Here is a 17,547-nt window from a genome sequence, read left to right as displayed (position 1 = left end):
TTTATCACAACTTGTAATCTACCTATAAATTAAAGTCCGCCAACCTAACAACTCCAGCTCAAGAATCATATCTAAATCTCAATAAAACTTCTCTCTTTTTGTCTCCTGTTCTCTCTGTACATTACATACGCTAGGGTTTGTTTAGCTTAGTTTCTCTCCCTCCTTATTAGCTTCGTATATACAGGTACTCTTCTTTATATTTGATCGATGAATCATCTGTTTTTTTTTTTTTTTTTTTTTGGTTAAATATTGTATGTTTGTATTTTGCAGAAGAGTTAAAGATGGAAGCAGCCACATCAAGTGTGGTTCGATCTTCAATCGGCGTCAATAGACACTCCGGTTCTTTTGCTAGATCAGCTGTTTTGTCTGCTAACGGTCCTGATTTTGTGCGTTTCGCTACTAGTTTACACCCGCCAATTAAGGTATTAAATCTTCTTTCGTTTTTCAGTTTTGTTTTACGAAATTTAGAATCCATTGAATAGTGGATTGTTTTTAGAGTTAAAAGTTATTAAGAACTAAGAAAACTGTTTCCAGGAAATGAAAGTTTTTGTGGTTTTTTTTTTTTTTTTTTTCAAAATTTAATTGTTTAGAACACTGAAAATGATTCAGAGGAGTTTTTGAGTTTAAAACTAGCTTTGTAGAATGAATTTGTTTTCCAAAATGATTCAGAGGAGTTTTTGAGTTTAAAACTAGCTTTGGAGAATGAATTTGTTTTCCAAAGTTTCGAACACGCTTTGTGAATTAGAAAATTTGCTTCAAAATAGAATGATTATAACCCAATTTCATGCTCTTTAAATGTAATTAGAGTTGTCGGGATTACTTTTATAATGAATTGATTTGCTTTGTTTTGCAGAACCGAGCCACTTGTTTATTGTTATAGTCTATTTATGTGTGTAAATATGTTTTCACTTTCACTAATAGAAAAAAAAATTTTAAAAAAGAATCGTACACATTGGATAAGCTTTTTAGATTTTCTGAGAGTGTGTATTCTACAAAAAAGGGCTAAAAAACGCCTTGGAAAAGCGCTTGGTAGATGCTTTTCAGAAAGCACTTCCAACTTTTAATGGTATCGAAAGCATACCCAAGCACAATAGAAAATTTTCATTTTTTTTGCTTGGTAGGAACACATTGATGTTTATTTGCTGATTCATTTTTTTTGAATCTATTTACTGCAGCAATATTCTTCAGTTTCATACTCAAAGCCAATGCATAGGAGAATGGGTATCGGAAGTAGGAGATGCACGGCCATTAGAGCGTCTTCATCTCCAGACTCCACTGGGTCGATTGCCCCAATTGCTCCACTTCAGCTGGAATCTCCTATAGGACAGTTTTTGTCTCAGATCTTGATGAGTCACCCGCATCTTGTTCCTGCAGCAGTTGAGCAGCAACTTGAGCAGCTTCAAACCGACCGTGATGCTGAGAAGAAGGAAGAACCTTCTGCTTCTGGTACCGACCTGATTTTGTATAGGTTAGTCGCATATCTTTCTACCTTAATTTACTTGTCAAAAGGAAAATTAGAAAAAAATTAAAAAAAAGGGTAAAAATTTTCAACCATTAAAAGTATGGAAAGTAAATAAACCTTACGGAAAATATAAGCATGTACTTTGTTTTCTATTTCGAGATGACCATGTAGAACTCAGTACAATAGATGTGGTTCAAAAGTAAAATTTCTTCAAGTATGGACTCATACAATAGATATGAAGCAAAGGTTTGGAAATGAACATGTTACATTGGTTTTTCCTTATGTCATACTTTATGATTGTATAATCTTAGTCTTTGAGAACTCTAGAGATAATACTACTATCGAGTCATTGACTAAACCAAAATATCCTAAATTTGAAAAAAGTAGGATTTGTATTGTACCTTTGCACATAAATGTGTCCATAACTCTTGAATTACTACTACAAATTAAAAATTTTAAGCTTAAACTAATAATAACTCGGTATTCAAAATCAATGTAAGCTATGGGGACCTCATATAATAAACACCCTAAATTACTAACACTAATTAGTTAAAAGTTTATAATATCTATTGGTTGCATCACTATGCTCTCCACATGATAGCTATAATTTATGTATTTTATATGTGATGTGTTGAATCTGATGAATGGTTTTTCAAATTACCAGGAGAATTGCTGAGGTGAAGGCGAATGAAAGGAGAAAGGCTTTAGAAGAGATTTTGTATGCATTGGTTGTGCAGAAGTTCATGGATGCTAATGTTTCTTTGATACCTTCAATTGCCCCCTCTTCTTCAGATCCTTCTGGTCGGGTGGACACATGGCCAAGCCATGATGAGAAGCTTGAGCAGCTTCACTCTCCTGAAGCCTATGAGATGATCCAGAACCACCTAGCTCTCATTCTTGGGAATCGGTTGGGTGACTCAAACTCTGTTGCACAGATAAGCAAACTAAGGGTCGGACAGGTCTATGCAGCTTCAGTGATGTACGGGTACTTCCTAAAGCGTGTTGATCAGCGGTTTCAGCTTGAAAAGAACATGAAAATTCTTCCAAATGCATCGGATGAAGAGACTACTGTTCAGCACCGGGTGGAGGACGTGAGACCAGCTGGTGAGGGATCTTATGAAGCTGTCTCTTCGCACCCTGAAGTCTCAGCCTGGGCTGGTGGCGTGAGTCCTGGAGGGTTTGGCAAGGGGATAAAGGCTTCTCGGTTGCGGACCTATGTGATGTCTTTTGATGGTGAGACACTTCAGAGATACGCAACTATAAGATCCAAAGAGGCTGTTAGCATCATTGAGAAACACACTGAGGCACTATTTGGAAGACCAGAGATTGTTATTACACCTCAGGGTACTGTTGATTCTTCAAATGATGAACTCGTCAAGATCAGCTTTGGTGGTTTAAAAAGACTCGTTTTGGAGGCTGTGACTTTTGGTTCGTTCCTCTGGGACGTTGAAAGCTATGTGGATTCGAGGTACCATTTTGTCATGAATTAAACTATGTTTTCACCTTCAACCATGCTAAAACAAAGTTCGGCCTATATTCACAAACTGACCAAACTGAAATTTTATAGCTGAGGTGTAGTTTTGATAGCAAGTACCAAATAATTTGTGCTAATTGGTTTGTATATAGTTGCTATAGTACAATTTGCTGCTTGAATTTGTGCTCTTACGGTTATGCTTCTTTTCATATGAAATTTACATAACATCCTGGATCATATGTGTTACAAGTTTCTTCAATTCAGTAAGTCTAGATGAGGAGCGGATCCAAATTATTCTATTAAGTGAAAACACTGTCATTACATATTCATAATCATTACATTGCAGAATTGAGCTGCTTGAATAGATTTAAATTGTGTAGAGCTCTACCAAAAACATCATAAAATATGATCCTTGCTTCAGCCTCTGTGAGTTGTATAGACATGAACCCCTGACCATCATAATAAAATCTTGTTCCATTTCGGTTCCTTTTATCAATCTCACCTTTCCATGCCTTTGATCCTCCTCCACTAGTCAAGAATTGAATTGGGCTGCACAAATCCACAAAGAATTTGTATTTGTTATTCAAAATCAAATTATGCTAATATTTGTATATTATCGTAAAATCTTCATAGGTTGAACGGATGTATGTATATTTGTTCAATACACAATACATGACCTAGAAGCGTCATGTAACTAGACGAGCAAACATGTTATTGTCCCACTTGCGACTTTTTCTACATTTAAAATTACCTTCTAGTGCTACTTATATGTTGCAAGCAATGGTCATGGCCATTTATGTACATATCAGCATTGTTGGCCTGAAATTAGAGCTAAACATTTATTAGAGAAAAGTGACAATTTAACTTAGAACAATTTTTTTTTTTTTTTTGTTCCTCAAAAGCCTAGAGAAATTTAAAGTTACCTCAAGTATTGGTAGAAGGTGTTGTACTAGCTCCTTGGTGTCAGCATGATGCCCAATGCTTCTAATAGTATGATGCCCAACCACAATCTTCCAATTTGCAGCTGATTTCCTCATTGCTAATTCTACATCCTGGTTATATATAGGTTTAAGAGTCAATATAATACGTGTTTCAGATTGGTTGAATGTATGTATATCTGTCACACGAATGGGTGTATACATTCAATCAATCAGAAACTTATATGTTAATATGAATGTATGTCTTACACTCTATGATTGATCGGATGCATATGTATATGTTGTATCGAAGATTTTCTCGAACGATGGAAGTAACTTACCCGTAAAAGTTTTGTGAGATATTTCTTCCTGGGAATTATTCCTCTCCAATCATAAGTGTGTTTGTTTGGCTTCAAGAAGTACTTATCCACGAATGGAGTTGTGTCCACAAAGAAAAAATCAGCAATTTCTAAGGGAGAAAAATGGTTTCAATCATCAGCATTTTGATGAATTGCGAAAGAAAAATCATATGAAATTGAATGCAATTGGAACCCTCTTTCACCTGTTTGAACAACAAAATTTCTCAGGCAAAGCCATCGGGAGTCCATCATCCTCAAAATTGGGCTCAATTGGGCCTCCACATTGCCCCTGTAATCATGGTTGCCTAATACTAGAACCACACCATGGTTATTTTTATAAAACATGAGAAGGGTCAAAACTATGGAAATTGGTAGAATGTATACTATAAATGTTCTTAAAAAATGATCGTAGAGAAGTGGAAGTTACTATTATACCCTTTCTTTTGGTAACACAATTTTGGTATCGTTGATTTTGTAAGAGAGTTGAAATAATGGGTATTTTTGAGTCGTAACGATATCCCAATGGATAATAGTTCAATCTTTGATTCAAATCCAAATGTGACAATTAGGGGTAACATAATGTTATACTCTAGATATATAACATTTAGGAGGGTAACATTACCTTCAACATCACCCTTAGATCTTCGTGCCTAATCGATCACTTTTGGACTAGAATCTAAGTGTTATAATAAGAAAATAATGTTTAAACGTCCTCGTTAAATAACATTTTTATCCTTTGACCTTAATCTAAGAGTTAATCTGAACTCTTTAGACCATGATCTGAAAGCTATGACAACGAATTAACGTTACACTCCAGTAACATAACATTTTTCTCATTGAAAAATCAAGTTGAACTTACCATTATACCATTGCTTTTGGAGACTACTAGCGGTGTAGATTTGAGTAAATGACTCTTGAAATAATAGGTCATTTATGCTTTTCAGTCCATCGTCGTAGAAATTGTCTCCGGTTGACGCCACAAAATCTATATTTAAATCTTCTCCAATCCTTCCCATCTACAACACAAAATTTATAAATTTTTTTTTTTCAAGATTAATTTTCAAATGTATTTAAAAAAATAAAAAAAAAAAAACCTGAAATGCAACTTGAGATTGATTATAAGCTCCTCTTCTTCCCCAATCTCCAATGACCAAAAAGCTAAGAGACCCATCAGCTTTAACAGAGTGTTGAAACTGCCAAAGCTCAGCTGACGATAATGGAAGAAAGCCAAAGCAGAAGCAGAAGTAAAAGCACTTTTCCGGCAAGGACAAATAATCTAGTGAAGCCATAGACTGCAGAAATGAAAGTTTTAACATACACAAATTTGCATTATAATAATTTGAGTACAGAATTTTCTGACCTCCCAGACAATAAATAAATAAATAAATGATGGGTCACCATCATCTTGTTTTCCTGGAAACTTCCTCTTGTTGTACCAAGTTTTGGCTTTTATTCATTATTTAACCCCTACAAAATTCTTGGACAAGGTTAAAAGATTTTCAATCAATGAGTCATGCTCAGAGTTTTCAAATTTATGATTTAGTTTGGTTGAGTTTTTTTTTTTTTTTTTTTTTTTTTTCTTCCACTTCTTCCAGAGTGTTTAGACCAGCTTACACATACTTTGATTGATTTTCTGAAACTCTGAAGTTAACAAGTAAGTAAACCCTCCCAGACAAAACAAAAACATCGTTATGAAGATAAACCCTCCAAAGATCACTCCTATTAACAATTGAAAGGAATCAAACTCAAAATTTTTTAAGTAATACACTCAAGAGTCTTTATCACCTTATCTGACCACTCAGAAGTGATTGGTTAAGTATATTTATTTATTAAAAAAATATTATAATGTTGGTCCCTCTTTTTAGAATTGTAATTTATATATTATTAAATAAATTGATTATTGTACATCGTAAATTTTTCGAAATTTAAAAAAAAAATAATTAATTCCCACAAAATTATAATTCAGAATATTGAGTTTTTTTATACATCTATGAAGAAATCACTCCAATATCATTTATCAACACTCAAATCTTTAACAATCATAATCAAATTCTACTTCCTCTTAACCCTAACAAATCTTTCATCCTACATTTACCAATTGAGAAGTCTTCAAGAATACAACGTTTGTACATCCGTTCATTCACGTGCGCCAACATGATCTATGGTATTAACTTGATTAGGCCTAAGCACATCTTATACGAGACTTTTCCTCAAACATCTTACCTTGATTAGACGAATGCACATTCCATTGGAGGCTTTTTGTCGAGCGGACATGACCTATAATCCTATACTTAATTGAATGGATGCACATCCTATGAGAGATTTTTCGTTGCATGGCATCAATACTATATTGATCGAATCGGTGCACATCCTATTGAAAAATTTTCGTCTATAATAAAAACTGAGGTCGTCGGATAAATTATATAGATGAATGAAGCTCTTTCTTTGTACTCCATTTATGCAAAACTTCACCAAAAACGTCATAAAACACAATTTTTGCTTCTGATCGATTCAACTCCACGGACATAAACCCTTGCCCATCATAGAAGAATTGTAACCCATCTCTGTTTTTTTCTTTAACATCTCCCCTCCATGCCTTTGATCCTGCTCCACTAGTTAAAAATTGTATGGGGCTGCAAAAACAAGTTTTTCGCATTTTACCCCCTTAGATTTCATCAAATAACAATTCCCCCTCAATTTAATGAAATTAATTTTTACCTTTCTTTGTCACTGAAATGCTCAAGGCAATGGTCATGTCCATTCATGTAAAAATCAACATTGTAGGTCTGAAATTAATTATAAAAAAATCAACAGAGTTAGAATCAAATCAACGGTTGGAATTTGATCTCATTTTTTGCTTGAAATTAAATAAAATTAAATAATTAATATTCACCTTTAGAAGTGGAAGAACACGTTTTATGAGCTCTTCAGTGTCTCCATGGTGCCCAATGCTTCTAATTGCATGGTGACCAATCACAATCTTCCACTTGGCACTCGACTTTCTCAATGCTACTTCTAAATCCTAAATTCATATAAAATAATAAAAATTAGACAAAAAATATATAAATTTTGATAATATCAAATCGACGTGTTAATAAATCTAGAAAAAAAAAATTACCTTTAATAAATTGGCGGTATAAGGCTTTCGAGATTTAACACCACGCCAATCATAAGTATGACCCTCTTCATTAGTGAAGTACATTTTGACAAAAGGGGTGGTGTCTATAAAGAAAATCTCAGCCAATTCTGAAGAAATTAGGAGAAAATAGTTAATTAATTAATTACTGATTAATTGTAATTTAAATTAACAGAGAAAATTACTTGCCTGCATTCACAATAAAAGATCTTAAGCAAAGCCATCTTGTATCAATTTTCCTTAGTATTGGGCTTAATTGGGCCTCTGCATCTCCTCTATAATCATGGTTGCCCAAAACTGCACAAACAAAAAAGCAATATAATTACCATTAAACCCTCAACCCTAAATCCCACAAATTTATAATTATATTAAATATTAATATAAGATGGTCAAAGCAAATTAACAAAATTTTTTGTCAAATGGGGGTTGGTAATTGGTATGTAGGTCGGTCCGGGTTGGTATGTAGGTCGGTCCGCCCATGATGCTACCCTCGTGTTGTAGTAATGTTACCGTAGTGGTAAGACATTTGATTGCCTCCTAAAAGAGGGGCAATCCAATGCAATGACCCATTATGGTACTGTTATTTAGATAAGGTAACGTAACCCCAATAGAATAAGTGTTTTAATTAACTAGTTAATTAAATAGGGGTAGTGAAGTGAGAAATTACCGCTGTACCACTGCTTTTGGAGGCTTTGAGCTGTATAAATTTTGGAGAATGATTCTTCAAAAGCTGGATCATCTTCCCCACTCAATCCATCGTCATAGAAATTATCTCCAGTTGAAACTACAAAATTTATGCCCAATTTCTCCCCAATTCTCCCCATCTGCATTTAATCATTTCTCACTATAAATATTAACACATAATCGTAAACAAATAAGAAAAATATTTTAAATATTTTCTTATTCTAATATCGTGATTGAACAGACACATATACGTGTAAAGTTTTAGACCAAAAAAAAATTGCATATATGTCTAATATAAACATTTTAAACTGTTAAAAATTAATTTATGTTAAATACGTTATGATGTATATATGTGATTTGACTTCGTAACCGTTACTATACATGGAAGAACTTAAATAAAAAAATATAAATGTTCATGAAGAAGAAGATAATAAATAAATAAATTAATTAATTAAAAAAACCTGAAAAGCAACTTCAGATTGATTGAATTCCCCTCTTCTTCCCCAATCTCCAATCACCAAAAAGCTAAGCGATCCATCACCATTAATGGACTGTTCAAATTTTTCAAGCTCTGCAAAACCAAACCCTGAACACAAAAGAAAGCTCAAAACCAGGCACAAATAAGCCATGTTCCTTCTACACAAAACCGCCATGAAAGCTTCTCTTTCTCGCTCTCTCTGTAGTCTCAGCCTGTTATATGCTATCTATATAAATCGTTCTACAAGACAAAGACAAAGAGTTTTACGTAACCCACATGAAGGTGGGGGTGTAAGTGAAAAGAATCCACAGTTTTGATATATAATATGTATATATATAGTTGAGTCAATTATTGGTGTACCAAATTCAGCAACAGCCAGTAGTATTAATGGGTATAATTATGGCCCAGCTGTAAGAGGGCGAAGTTGAAGGAATAAGGATATGCGAATATGCCACAGAATCAGTGCGGGGATAAATTCTGAAATTCTTTAGAATATTCCATGGCTTGTAGTAGTCACGAGAGCTGCCGCCTCAAGTTCGGTACCCTTCAACGTTCAACTGTTTACGATTTTGACCCCGATTCTGTCAAACAAGCCATGCGTATTATTGAGGCTGCGTGTCTTTCGTTTTTTCCAAAATACTCTATTCTTTTCCTTAAAAAAAATTGCATAATTATTTCCTTATTCTCAAAATCATATCCTATAATATTTAACTTTTTAAACCTTTATAAGTTTATTAATTTAACTAAACACCCTCAATAAAAAAAAAATTATAAATTGATAAAAATACTCTTACTTACCCACATTTGTCAGATTTTGACAACCACTGCAGAAAAGTGGCCAGAATATAACATAATGGCGTACTATCAATTAGATTTAGCCAATAGTACGATGATCTGGCATTTTCCAGCCAGATCCACGACTAAAGATCTGACTATTGATGACCAAATCTTTGGCCACATTTTGTCGTCAATGATGGCTAATATATAGCCATCGTTGACCGTCAACGACAACCAGATCTAGCCGTCAACAGCCAAATCAGCGCATATCGATTAGATCCAGCCGGTAGTATGCTATTACGCCAGATTCTAGCCACCTTCTAGCGATGGTTGCCAAAATTTGACAAATGTGGGTTGGTGGGGGTGTTTTTGTCAATTTATAAACTTTTTATTATTGTGAGTGTTTAGCTAAATTAACAAACCTAAAGGTTTTTTTTGTTAATTTTTAAATCATATCTCGTAATAATAACCAAACTCAACTTAACAATAATATTTCAAAAATTCTACTTAAAATAATAAAACAAATACACTAGATGACTTCACCAACCAACTAACACATATAGGTCATGAGTATTGATAAATGATATCTCCATGTATAGCAGAATAACTCAAATAATTGACCAATTACGAGCTACCATATCAAGATTATATAAAAAAATTGTAAGTGTAGTGCTGTTTTAACTCAAAATACTAATAAATTCAATTGTAAGTTGAAATTACAATTTTGCCCATGGTCGTGATCGATCTAGTACGTGCAAGTCATATGTGTTGATGTGGTTTGCATGTATTAGATGACTGCGTCGATCAAGTGACAAATGTAGTTTATGAGTACTAATTGTCATGGTCTATTTGTATAGAATAAACGTATATGTATATGATTCGTACAAGATGTTTTTATTTTAAAACTTTAGTGGAAATAATTGGCTCTTATGAAGTCTACCTATATTGGATTGGGGTATGCAAATCAAGTGCACCACTATGCTTATATATAAGATTAAATTATCAAAAAGATTTTTAAGTAATATTAAATATATATGATTTTTTGTTTTGATTATGATCTATGTTAGACGTACACAAAAGTCTTATAAAAATTTTTGTGTAAAATGATGTGGCAAAAAATAAATGAAAGAGTTAATACAAAAAGTCAAACTCATCATATTTACTATTCTATTTATTTCCTGTCACATCATTTTGTACATAAATCTTTGTAAAATTTATTTGTACGTCTAATATTATTGTTTGATTAATTGAAAAAAAATTTATTAATAATAAAGGAGTTTGGGTTCTCGTACTTAAATCAAATTTCAGTTGACGATTGCACTTAAATAAAAAGAAATTGATAAAACACGAATACGACACGACACGAAACTTTTAAGAGTAATACTATAATAACAACCCTCTCTCACAAACTTTATCTCACAACCCTGATGTGACAGCTTGTAATTAATTAGTGGGACTTATGCAAGACCTGTGTGAGACCCGTTATGAACTAACTAATTGTAAGCTATCACGTCAGGGTTGTTGGTGTAGTATTATTAAACTTTTAAACATGACTTATTGTTAAGTCTATTAAATGGCTCCATATAGTAATTGGGCCAACCATCTTTCATGGGTTTAACTTGTTCAAGATTGTGAGAGGCCCAAAAACATTATCAAAAGGGCAAAATAAAAGCCCATTTGTAAGACCAAAACCAAATGATCCAAACAAAAAGGTACTGGAATTAGCTTTGGCTAAAGTTAGCCTTTCTTGACTGCTAAAAATTATCAACTACGTATATTTCTTTTTCATTGGTGGGGGCTGTTTGTACTATTTGTCAAATATGTGGACCATGTTGATAAAAAGTCAAAGACACGTGATAATTCTTTTTATGGTAAATGAAGTTTAATTACCCTTTTATCCTTTTAAGGATTGAGTTGCTTGGGCATGATATTTGGTTATTCATACATATCTTTTTTTGAGTATCGGATTTCAAATTAATTCACTTCGATAGTTATTTTTATGTTACGATTTTGAGTCGGCTTGTTTCATAATTCAACAAATGCAATGTATTCAGAAAACAATATTCTCAGAGGATAACATCATCCTCAAACTCAACTATTTTGATCAATCCAATTGAATGGTTAAACTAAAAGTAAGGACAATACTCGAATACAATCCTACATCTAGATCTATAATTTCGTACACGAATAAAACCCTACATCTCGATCTATAATTCCGAGTATTTAACATGGGTAAAATGGTCAACTAGATGTTAAAGGTAGACCCACATATTTTTTACTTTTCTTATTAGTCCAATATAAAGTGAAAATGAGTACCAAATCCCATCAATGTGAAAGGACACGCATTGTCTAAATGGTGGGTAATATAATATCCAAAGCTTGGGAATCGAATAAAGACATACTTTTTTTTTTTCTTCTAAGTATAAAAACTGTCGGCTAATAATATTCAATTGCAATAGTTCACAATATTCCATTCTTCTCCTTTTAATTTCATCACTTTGCCAACTAACAATTCTAATTCTTTCTATTTTGTCCCTAATCTTTTCAATAAAATCTCGTCTCCTTTAAACTATATCGAGGGAAGAAGAAATATTTGCATGAAAGAAAACTGTCTTAAATAAAATTTTTAACAACAAGAAAAATATAACATTCAATCCATTATGTTATAAGTTGTATTTGTCAAACATCGTCAATTTGATAGATTGTTATGATATATATATGTGGTTGTAATCTCTTCTCCATTAAACTAGTTTTTGGGAGTGAGTTTTACGTAAGCTTATGCACGTTTCTCAAATATAGTAAAAAAAATAAAATTTTATACTTTTTTCAACATAAACGTGTGATTTTAGGGTATACTCGTTGAGATCGCTCAAATAACATTACGATATATGAATTAACGTGACGTCATTTTTTAAAATAAATGATAATAATCATACAACTATAAGAAATTAGGATTGTATTTGTTTTATTATTTTGAGTAGTATTTTTGAAAAAGTATAATTTGGTTGTTATTACAAGGTAGGATTTGAAAATTAACAAAAACACCCCTTAGATTTGTTAATTTAATAAACACTCATCACAATAAAAAGATTATAAATTGACAAAAACACCCTCACCCACCCATATTTGCCATATTTCAGCCACCATCGTCGGAAGGTGTCTAGAATATGTCGTAACGATGCACAACTAGCTGGATCTAGCTGGTCGTGTGCCAATATGGTCTTTTTTTACCAGATCCACCATGGATCTGGCTCGAAAAGGTTAGATGTGACCACATCTGGTTATCAACAACGACCATATTAACTGATGATTATATATATATATATATATATATATATATATATATCTGTTCATGGTCGGGTAAATATAATGAGTACAAAAACAAAATAAAATAAAAAATTTCTTATTAAATAAAAAATTTCTTATTAAATTGAATTTTTTTTAAGTCTATTGTTGAATCACAATTAATGCATAATTAAGTGTCTTAAAAGTAATAAAATATTTAAAAACCGTCTTCTTTTAATATTTTACTTAATGTAAATAGTTGATCTAAATATGTATTACTCTTATAAAATGTCAGTATAAATAATAATTTGAAAAAAAATATCATTGTATTATAAAATAAAAAGACTATATATTTATATTATATAATAAAGTAGATTTAATTAATTTACCAAATCTTGACTCAAATTGAGCCGACGTGGCGTGATGTAACCCATCAATTTACAAAGGCAGATAAAAGTTAAAAGTGAATATTAATTTTACGTCAAAATTTTGTTTTAATTATTCCTCTTTTATGCAAAATCAACACCCTTTTCAGAAGCACTTTTGTGAAAGCGCATTTATGAAAGCCCGTTCATTTTTTTGGGGAAAAGGAAAGTTTGAGTAAAGAAGATGAATTTATTTATTTATTTTTAATAATTAAAAAAGCCATAAAAATTAATTAATTGCTAGGCTAAAGTCTACGTCTAATATATCCAATAACCCACGTGACAAGTGATGTGAAAACTCAGTCTCAACATTACATTTCATCAATTAAGGAATGTGTTATCTCACTTGGGGTAAGGTTGCCCCTTTTTCGACAATTGTCGACCTATCAATTCTTAGATTGTGATTCAACATTATCATTTAAGAAACATATTATAGATGGTTTAGTCGTTAATTAGAATTTGTGGGCATATTACTCAAGAGGTCTTAAGTTTAATCTATTTGGATTGTTAATACGGGTGATTATTGAGGAGATTTATATGATTGCTAACTTCAAGATGCGTGCAAAACCCGCGGTCAACAAAAAAAAAAAAAAATTATCCTAACACTTTAAATAATGGTATAGCGAAGAACATCAATCCATCTGAACCATTAGAGCATCTCTAATGGTGCTCTTTATTTTAAAGAGTATTTTTATTGATTTTTAAATATAAATAACAAAATTTTTATTCAAATCCAATAGAATCTTTAAATTTTAGGAGAGAGAATATGATTTTTTAAGAAAGAACTTAATAAGAGAGATGAATCATAAATAAAATATATAGAAATTTGTAATTTATTACTTAAAATTAAGATAGAGAGTGAAATTTGACTCTTTAAATGTAGAAAATAAAACTCACTCTTAAATTTATAGCTAAATCAAAAGAGTATGTTGGACTTCTATTTCTATAAATAAACTCTTTATAATAAAGAGTTTAGGTTATATAAAGGGAGAACGACATTTTCCCACCCTTCAAGTTTCAAAATGACAATTTTCCCAACATTCCTTAAGTTCGGTTATGTTTTCAGTTAATATTTTATTGAAAAGATGAAAATACCCTTAAATATTTGATTTTATAAATTTTTTATTATTTTTTAATTAGCCAAAAAGTCAAATATTGAAAAGTAAAAAAAGATAAAATAGTTAATCCTACCTAAAAAGTTAGGAGTAATGTTATGAAATTGTTTAAAGTTAAATAATTTTCATATTTATCTATTTATAATATCATCAATATTTCATCACTATTATTCAATAATCTACTAAATATCTAATGTTTTTCATTTTTACTAATTAACATAAAAAATCAAAATTTCTAATTAATTAAATAAACAAAGGAAAAAAAAGATACATTTACACTTGAACTAATAAATAATCGAGTAAAGACTTTAACTTAACTAAATTTTAATTTATTATAAACTAATTAAGAAATATATTTTCATCTTTTCAATAAAATATTAATAGAAAACACTAACAAAACTTGACAAATTATGGAAAAGTGTCATTTTAAAACTTGACGGATAAAAAAATATCATTTTACTAAACTTTGGGTGGAAAAATATCGTTCTCCCTTACGTGAAAAGTTATTTGAAGTTGCTTTTAGATCATGGTCCAAAACCAATTAGACATAAAGGATCCCTTAGGTAAAAAATCATCTGAAGATGCTCTGAGATCATGGTCCAAACCAATTAGACATAAAGGAGGTAACGTTACTACTGCTATGGCATATATACATGTGGACCCAGTATCATTAAAGAATGAATAGTGAGAGTGTGTATGGAATTGGGAATTGGGATCTTCACACAGTCACTTGTTAGCCCTTAAATTCTGACCATTTATATGGGGTGGTAGGTGGTCCTTTCACATTCTCACTCGCTCTGGCCTCGAATTGCGAGATGAAACAAAGCAAGAAAGAAAAAGTCCTCAAAGTTTTATTTATTAACCAATTTTTCTTTAAAGTTTCCAAAATAACAAAAAGTACCCTGTTGTTAGTAAATAGTTGGAACTTAAGATCCATTTGATACTTTTTTTTTATATATAAATAATAAAGATTATAGAATTAATTTATCAACATGGGTTTTAATTTCTAAAAATAAATTAAATCAAATTTACAAAATAGAATAAGGATATATTTGAAATCTCAATACTTTAAAATAAACTCTTTTAAATTTTTATAAGAACTTTTAAAATATAATTAAACAACCTAGCAAATTTCAGACATGTTTATAGCTTTAAATAAGCTATATGTTTTAGCCAGTAGATAAGTCTAATCAAACAACCTCTTAAACTAGTTAATGAATATTGATGAAATTATCCTTCCATCATTTATTCAATACTATACCACAAACTATCGTTTATTCAATACTATATGTACAAAACTCATGTATACAAACTGATCGTGATTTACAAACTGATATGACAAAAAATAAATGAAAGAGTAAATATAATGAGTTTGACTTTTCGTATTTACTTTTTTACTTATTTTCTATTACATTAGTTTGTATGTAAATCTTTGTAAGATTTGTTTGTATACTTAGTATTATTGTAGGGATAAACTTAAAAACTATGATAAATTATATGTCAAACATATAGGGTTTCACATAGTTTGTAGGGGATAATTTGTATAATTAGAACATTCATATATGTTATAGAATAATATTATACAAAGTGTCATGGTAATATGACACATCATTTATTATCATTTTAGTCTGTATTTGTTAAGTCGATTGTCATATTAATTTATCTAATCATATTTTAACACTGTCATCTTGTATAAATGATTTTGTATAAAGTTTTTTGTGAGTACAGTATTACTTATATTTTACTCTAAAACTTAACGGTAAAGAATTTTTGGGTGCGTTTGTTTTAATAATTCATACCTTATTCCCTATCCTATTCCCTAAATACCTGTTTGTTTAATTATTTGGGAAATACTATTATATTTTTAATTACTTTTAGACCCCTTAAGTTTATTAATTTAATTAAACACTCTTAGAAAAAAAAGTTTAAAAATTAACAAAAACACCCCCACACACCCATAGTCAACCACCAAATCTGTCACAACGGTGTAGAAACGATTGGAATTGGCTGGTAATTCGTCGATCTGGCCTTTTCCGATCAAATCTATAGTGAATCTAACCGAAAAATATCAGATCTGGTCGTCGTTGACCAACAACGATGGCCATATCTTTGGTCGTCGCTGACGGCTAAATCTGGTATTTTGCGGTCGTCGACGGCTAGATCTGGCCTTTTTCGACCAGCTCCGATCGGTCTACGTTGTAACGTCATTTTTTGATCAGATTCAGGTGGTGGTGGCCAGAATCTGACATTGTGGGTGGATAGAGATGTTTTTGTTATTTTACAAAATTTTTATATATTGATGTGTTTAGTTAAATTAGCAAACTCATAGGAAATTTTATTTCGTAATACTCACCCTATTTAATTTCCAAATATCATTCCTAAAATTCTATTCAAAATAACAAAACAAATGCACCCTTTGTTATTTAAAAAAACAGGAGGACAATATTTATTATTGGATCAAATTTGAATGGTGTATGATTAACTCAAGAAAGAAAGAGCAAATAAAGAGCACAGGTGAAAACGTCATTAATATCAATTGAATTTTCATGAAAAAGCAAGGACAGAAAAGTCTATGAGAAGAGGGCCTCTTTCTACATCCAGGCTTTCTCTTTTGGTTTCAGAATGAAAAGAATTAATTGGAGTTGGTGAGTAAATAAAGTCATCTCCTTCACTTTCTCTTTCTCTTTCTCTTTCTCTTTCTCTTTCTCTTCAATCATAAAGCACTCGATTGCAAAATCATTTGGTGAGTACGTCATCCTCAGAATTTTTTATTTGTAAAAAGAATGAGAGAGAAAATTTTAAAGTTGGCTCATAAATAAAGAGAAAAAAAAAAAAAAAAGATATATCTCACTATTTTCTTAAAATTTTTAATTTAATTTTTATTTTATATTCTTTATGATATGTCATTCTTGAGAATGCTTTGGACAATTCTATCTTCTTGTCTCTGTCAAGAACACAACATTTATTACAAGAGGAGAAGGAATTAATTTTAAAAATAAAAAATAAAGTAGGACTTTTTTTTTAAAATAAAATAAAATTGAGATACCCTTTAATAATGAGTAATATAAACAAAAATTTCAATTTTCAATACAAAAAATATTAGACCATTTTTTCTTTTTTCCTTTTTTATAAAACATTTGCTAATGATAGTAAACCATTGAATTATATATTTGGTTCTCTTGTGAATAACGTCTCTTTTTGTCGTTAGATATTATGGATGAATATTAAAAGACAAAAACCTAGTACAATTTTAAAATAAAATTTAAAATTTTATTTACTATTGTCTATTGATGTCATCTAATAGGTGTTCGATTTTAAAAAATTACGTGTGTTTATAGTAATTTTCTTACGTGTACAAACAGTCGGAAAAAAAAAAAAAATTAATCTAATATTGCTCCATTTTGGTCAATAAGCTAATTTAATTTTATAGCTTTA

General features: G+C 31.0%; 3 protein-coding genes across 4 annotated transcripts; 1 reads left to right on the top strand and 2 right to left on the bottom strand.

The window, feature by feature from the left end:
* Window positions 1-44: 44 nt before the first annotated feature.
* Window positions 45-3,161, top strand: LOC116139622 (UV-B-induced protein At3g17800, chloroplastic). The gene is made up of 4 exons (XM_031425298.1): window positions 45-184; window positions 271-422; window positions 1,176-1,468; window positions 2,127-3,161. The coding sequence occupies exons 2-4, from the start codon at window positions 282-284 to the stop codon at window positions 2,950-2,952; spliced, it is 1,260 nt and encodes a 419-aa protein (XP_031281158.1). The 5' UTR covers window positions 45-184; window positions 271-281; the 3' UTR covers window positions 2,953-3,161.
* Window positions 3,108-5,568, bottom strand: LOC116139623 (purple acid phosphatase 3-like). Of its 2 annotated transcripts, none has more exons than XM_031425301.1 (7): window positions 5,307-5,568; window positions 5,072-5,178; window positions 4,416-4,523; window positions 4,195-4,322; window positions 3,860-3,988; window positions 3,688-3,755; window positions 3,108-3,485 (listed from the first exon to the last, which is right to left on the bottom strand). In XM_031425301.1, the coding sequence occupies exons 1-7, from the start codon at window positions 5,381-5,383 to the stop codon at window positions 3,272-3,274; spliced, it is 831 nt and encodes a 276-aa protein (XP_031281161.1). In that variant the 5' UTR covers window positions 5,384-5,568; the 3' UTR covers window positions 3,108-3,271. The 2 variants fall into 2 exon arrangements, with proteins under 2 accessions (XP_031281161.1, XP_031281160.1); XM_031425300.1 differs by having other exon boundaries at window positions 5,072-5,228; window positions 5,307-5,567.
* Window positions 5,569-6,560: 992 nt separating this feature from the next.
* LOC116139631 (purple acid phosphatase 17-like) lies at window positions 6,561-8,860 on the bottom strand. The gene is made up of 7 exons (XM_031425306.1): window positions 8,494-8,860; window positions 8,016-8,172; window positions 7,538-7,645; window positions 7,331-7,458; window positions 7,106-7,234; window positions 6,931-6,998; window positions 6,561-6,845 (listed from the first exon to the last, which is right to left on the bottom strand). The coding sequence occupies exons 1-7, from the start codon at window positions 8,683-8,685 to the stop codon at window positions 6,632-6,634; spliced, it is 996 nt and encodes a 331-aa protein (XP_031281166.1). The 5' UTR covers window positions 8,686-8,860; the 3' UTR covers window positions 6,561-6,631.
* Between the last annotated feature and the right edge of the window lie 8,687 nt (window positions 8,861-17,547).

This window comes from Pistacia vera, unplaced genomic scaffold, assembly GCF_008641045.1.
Source record: "Pistacia vera cultivar Batoury unplaced genomic scaffold, PisVer_v2 Contig356, whole genome shotgun sequence".
NCBI classification, from domain to species: Eukaryota; Viridiplantae; Streptophyta; class Magnoliopsida; order Sapindales; family Anacardiaceae; genus Pistacia; species Pistacia vera.
This window is presented reverse-complemented; position numbering and strand designations above follow the sequence as displayed.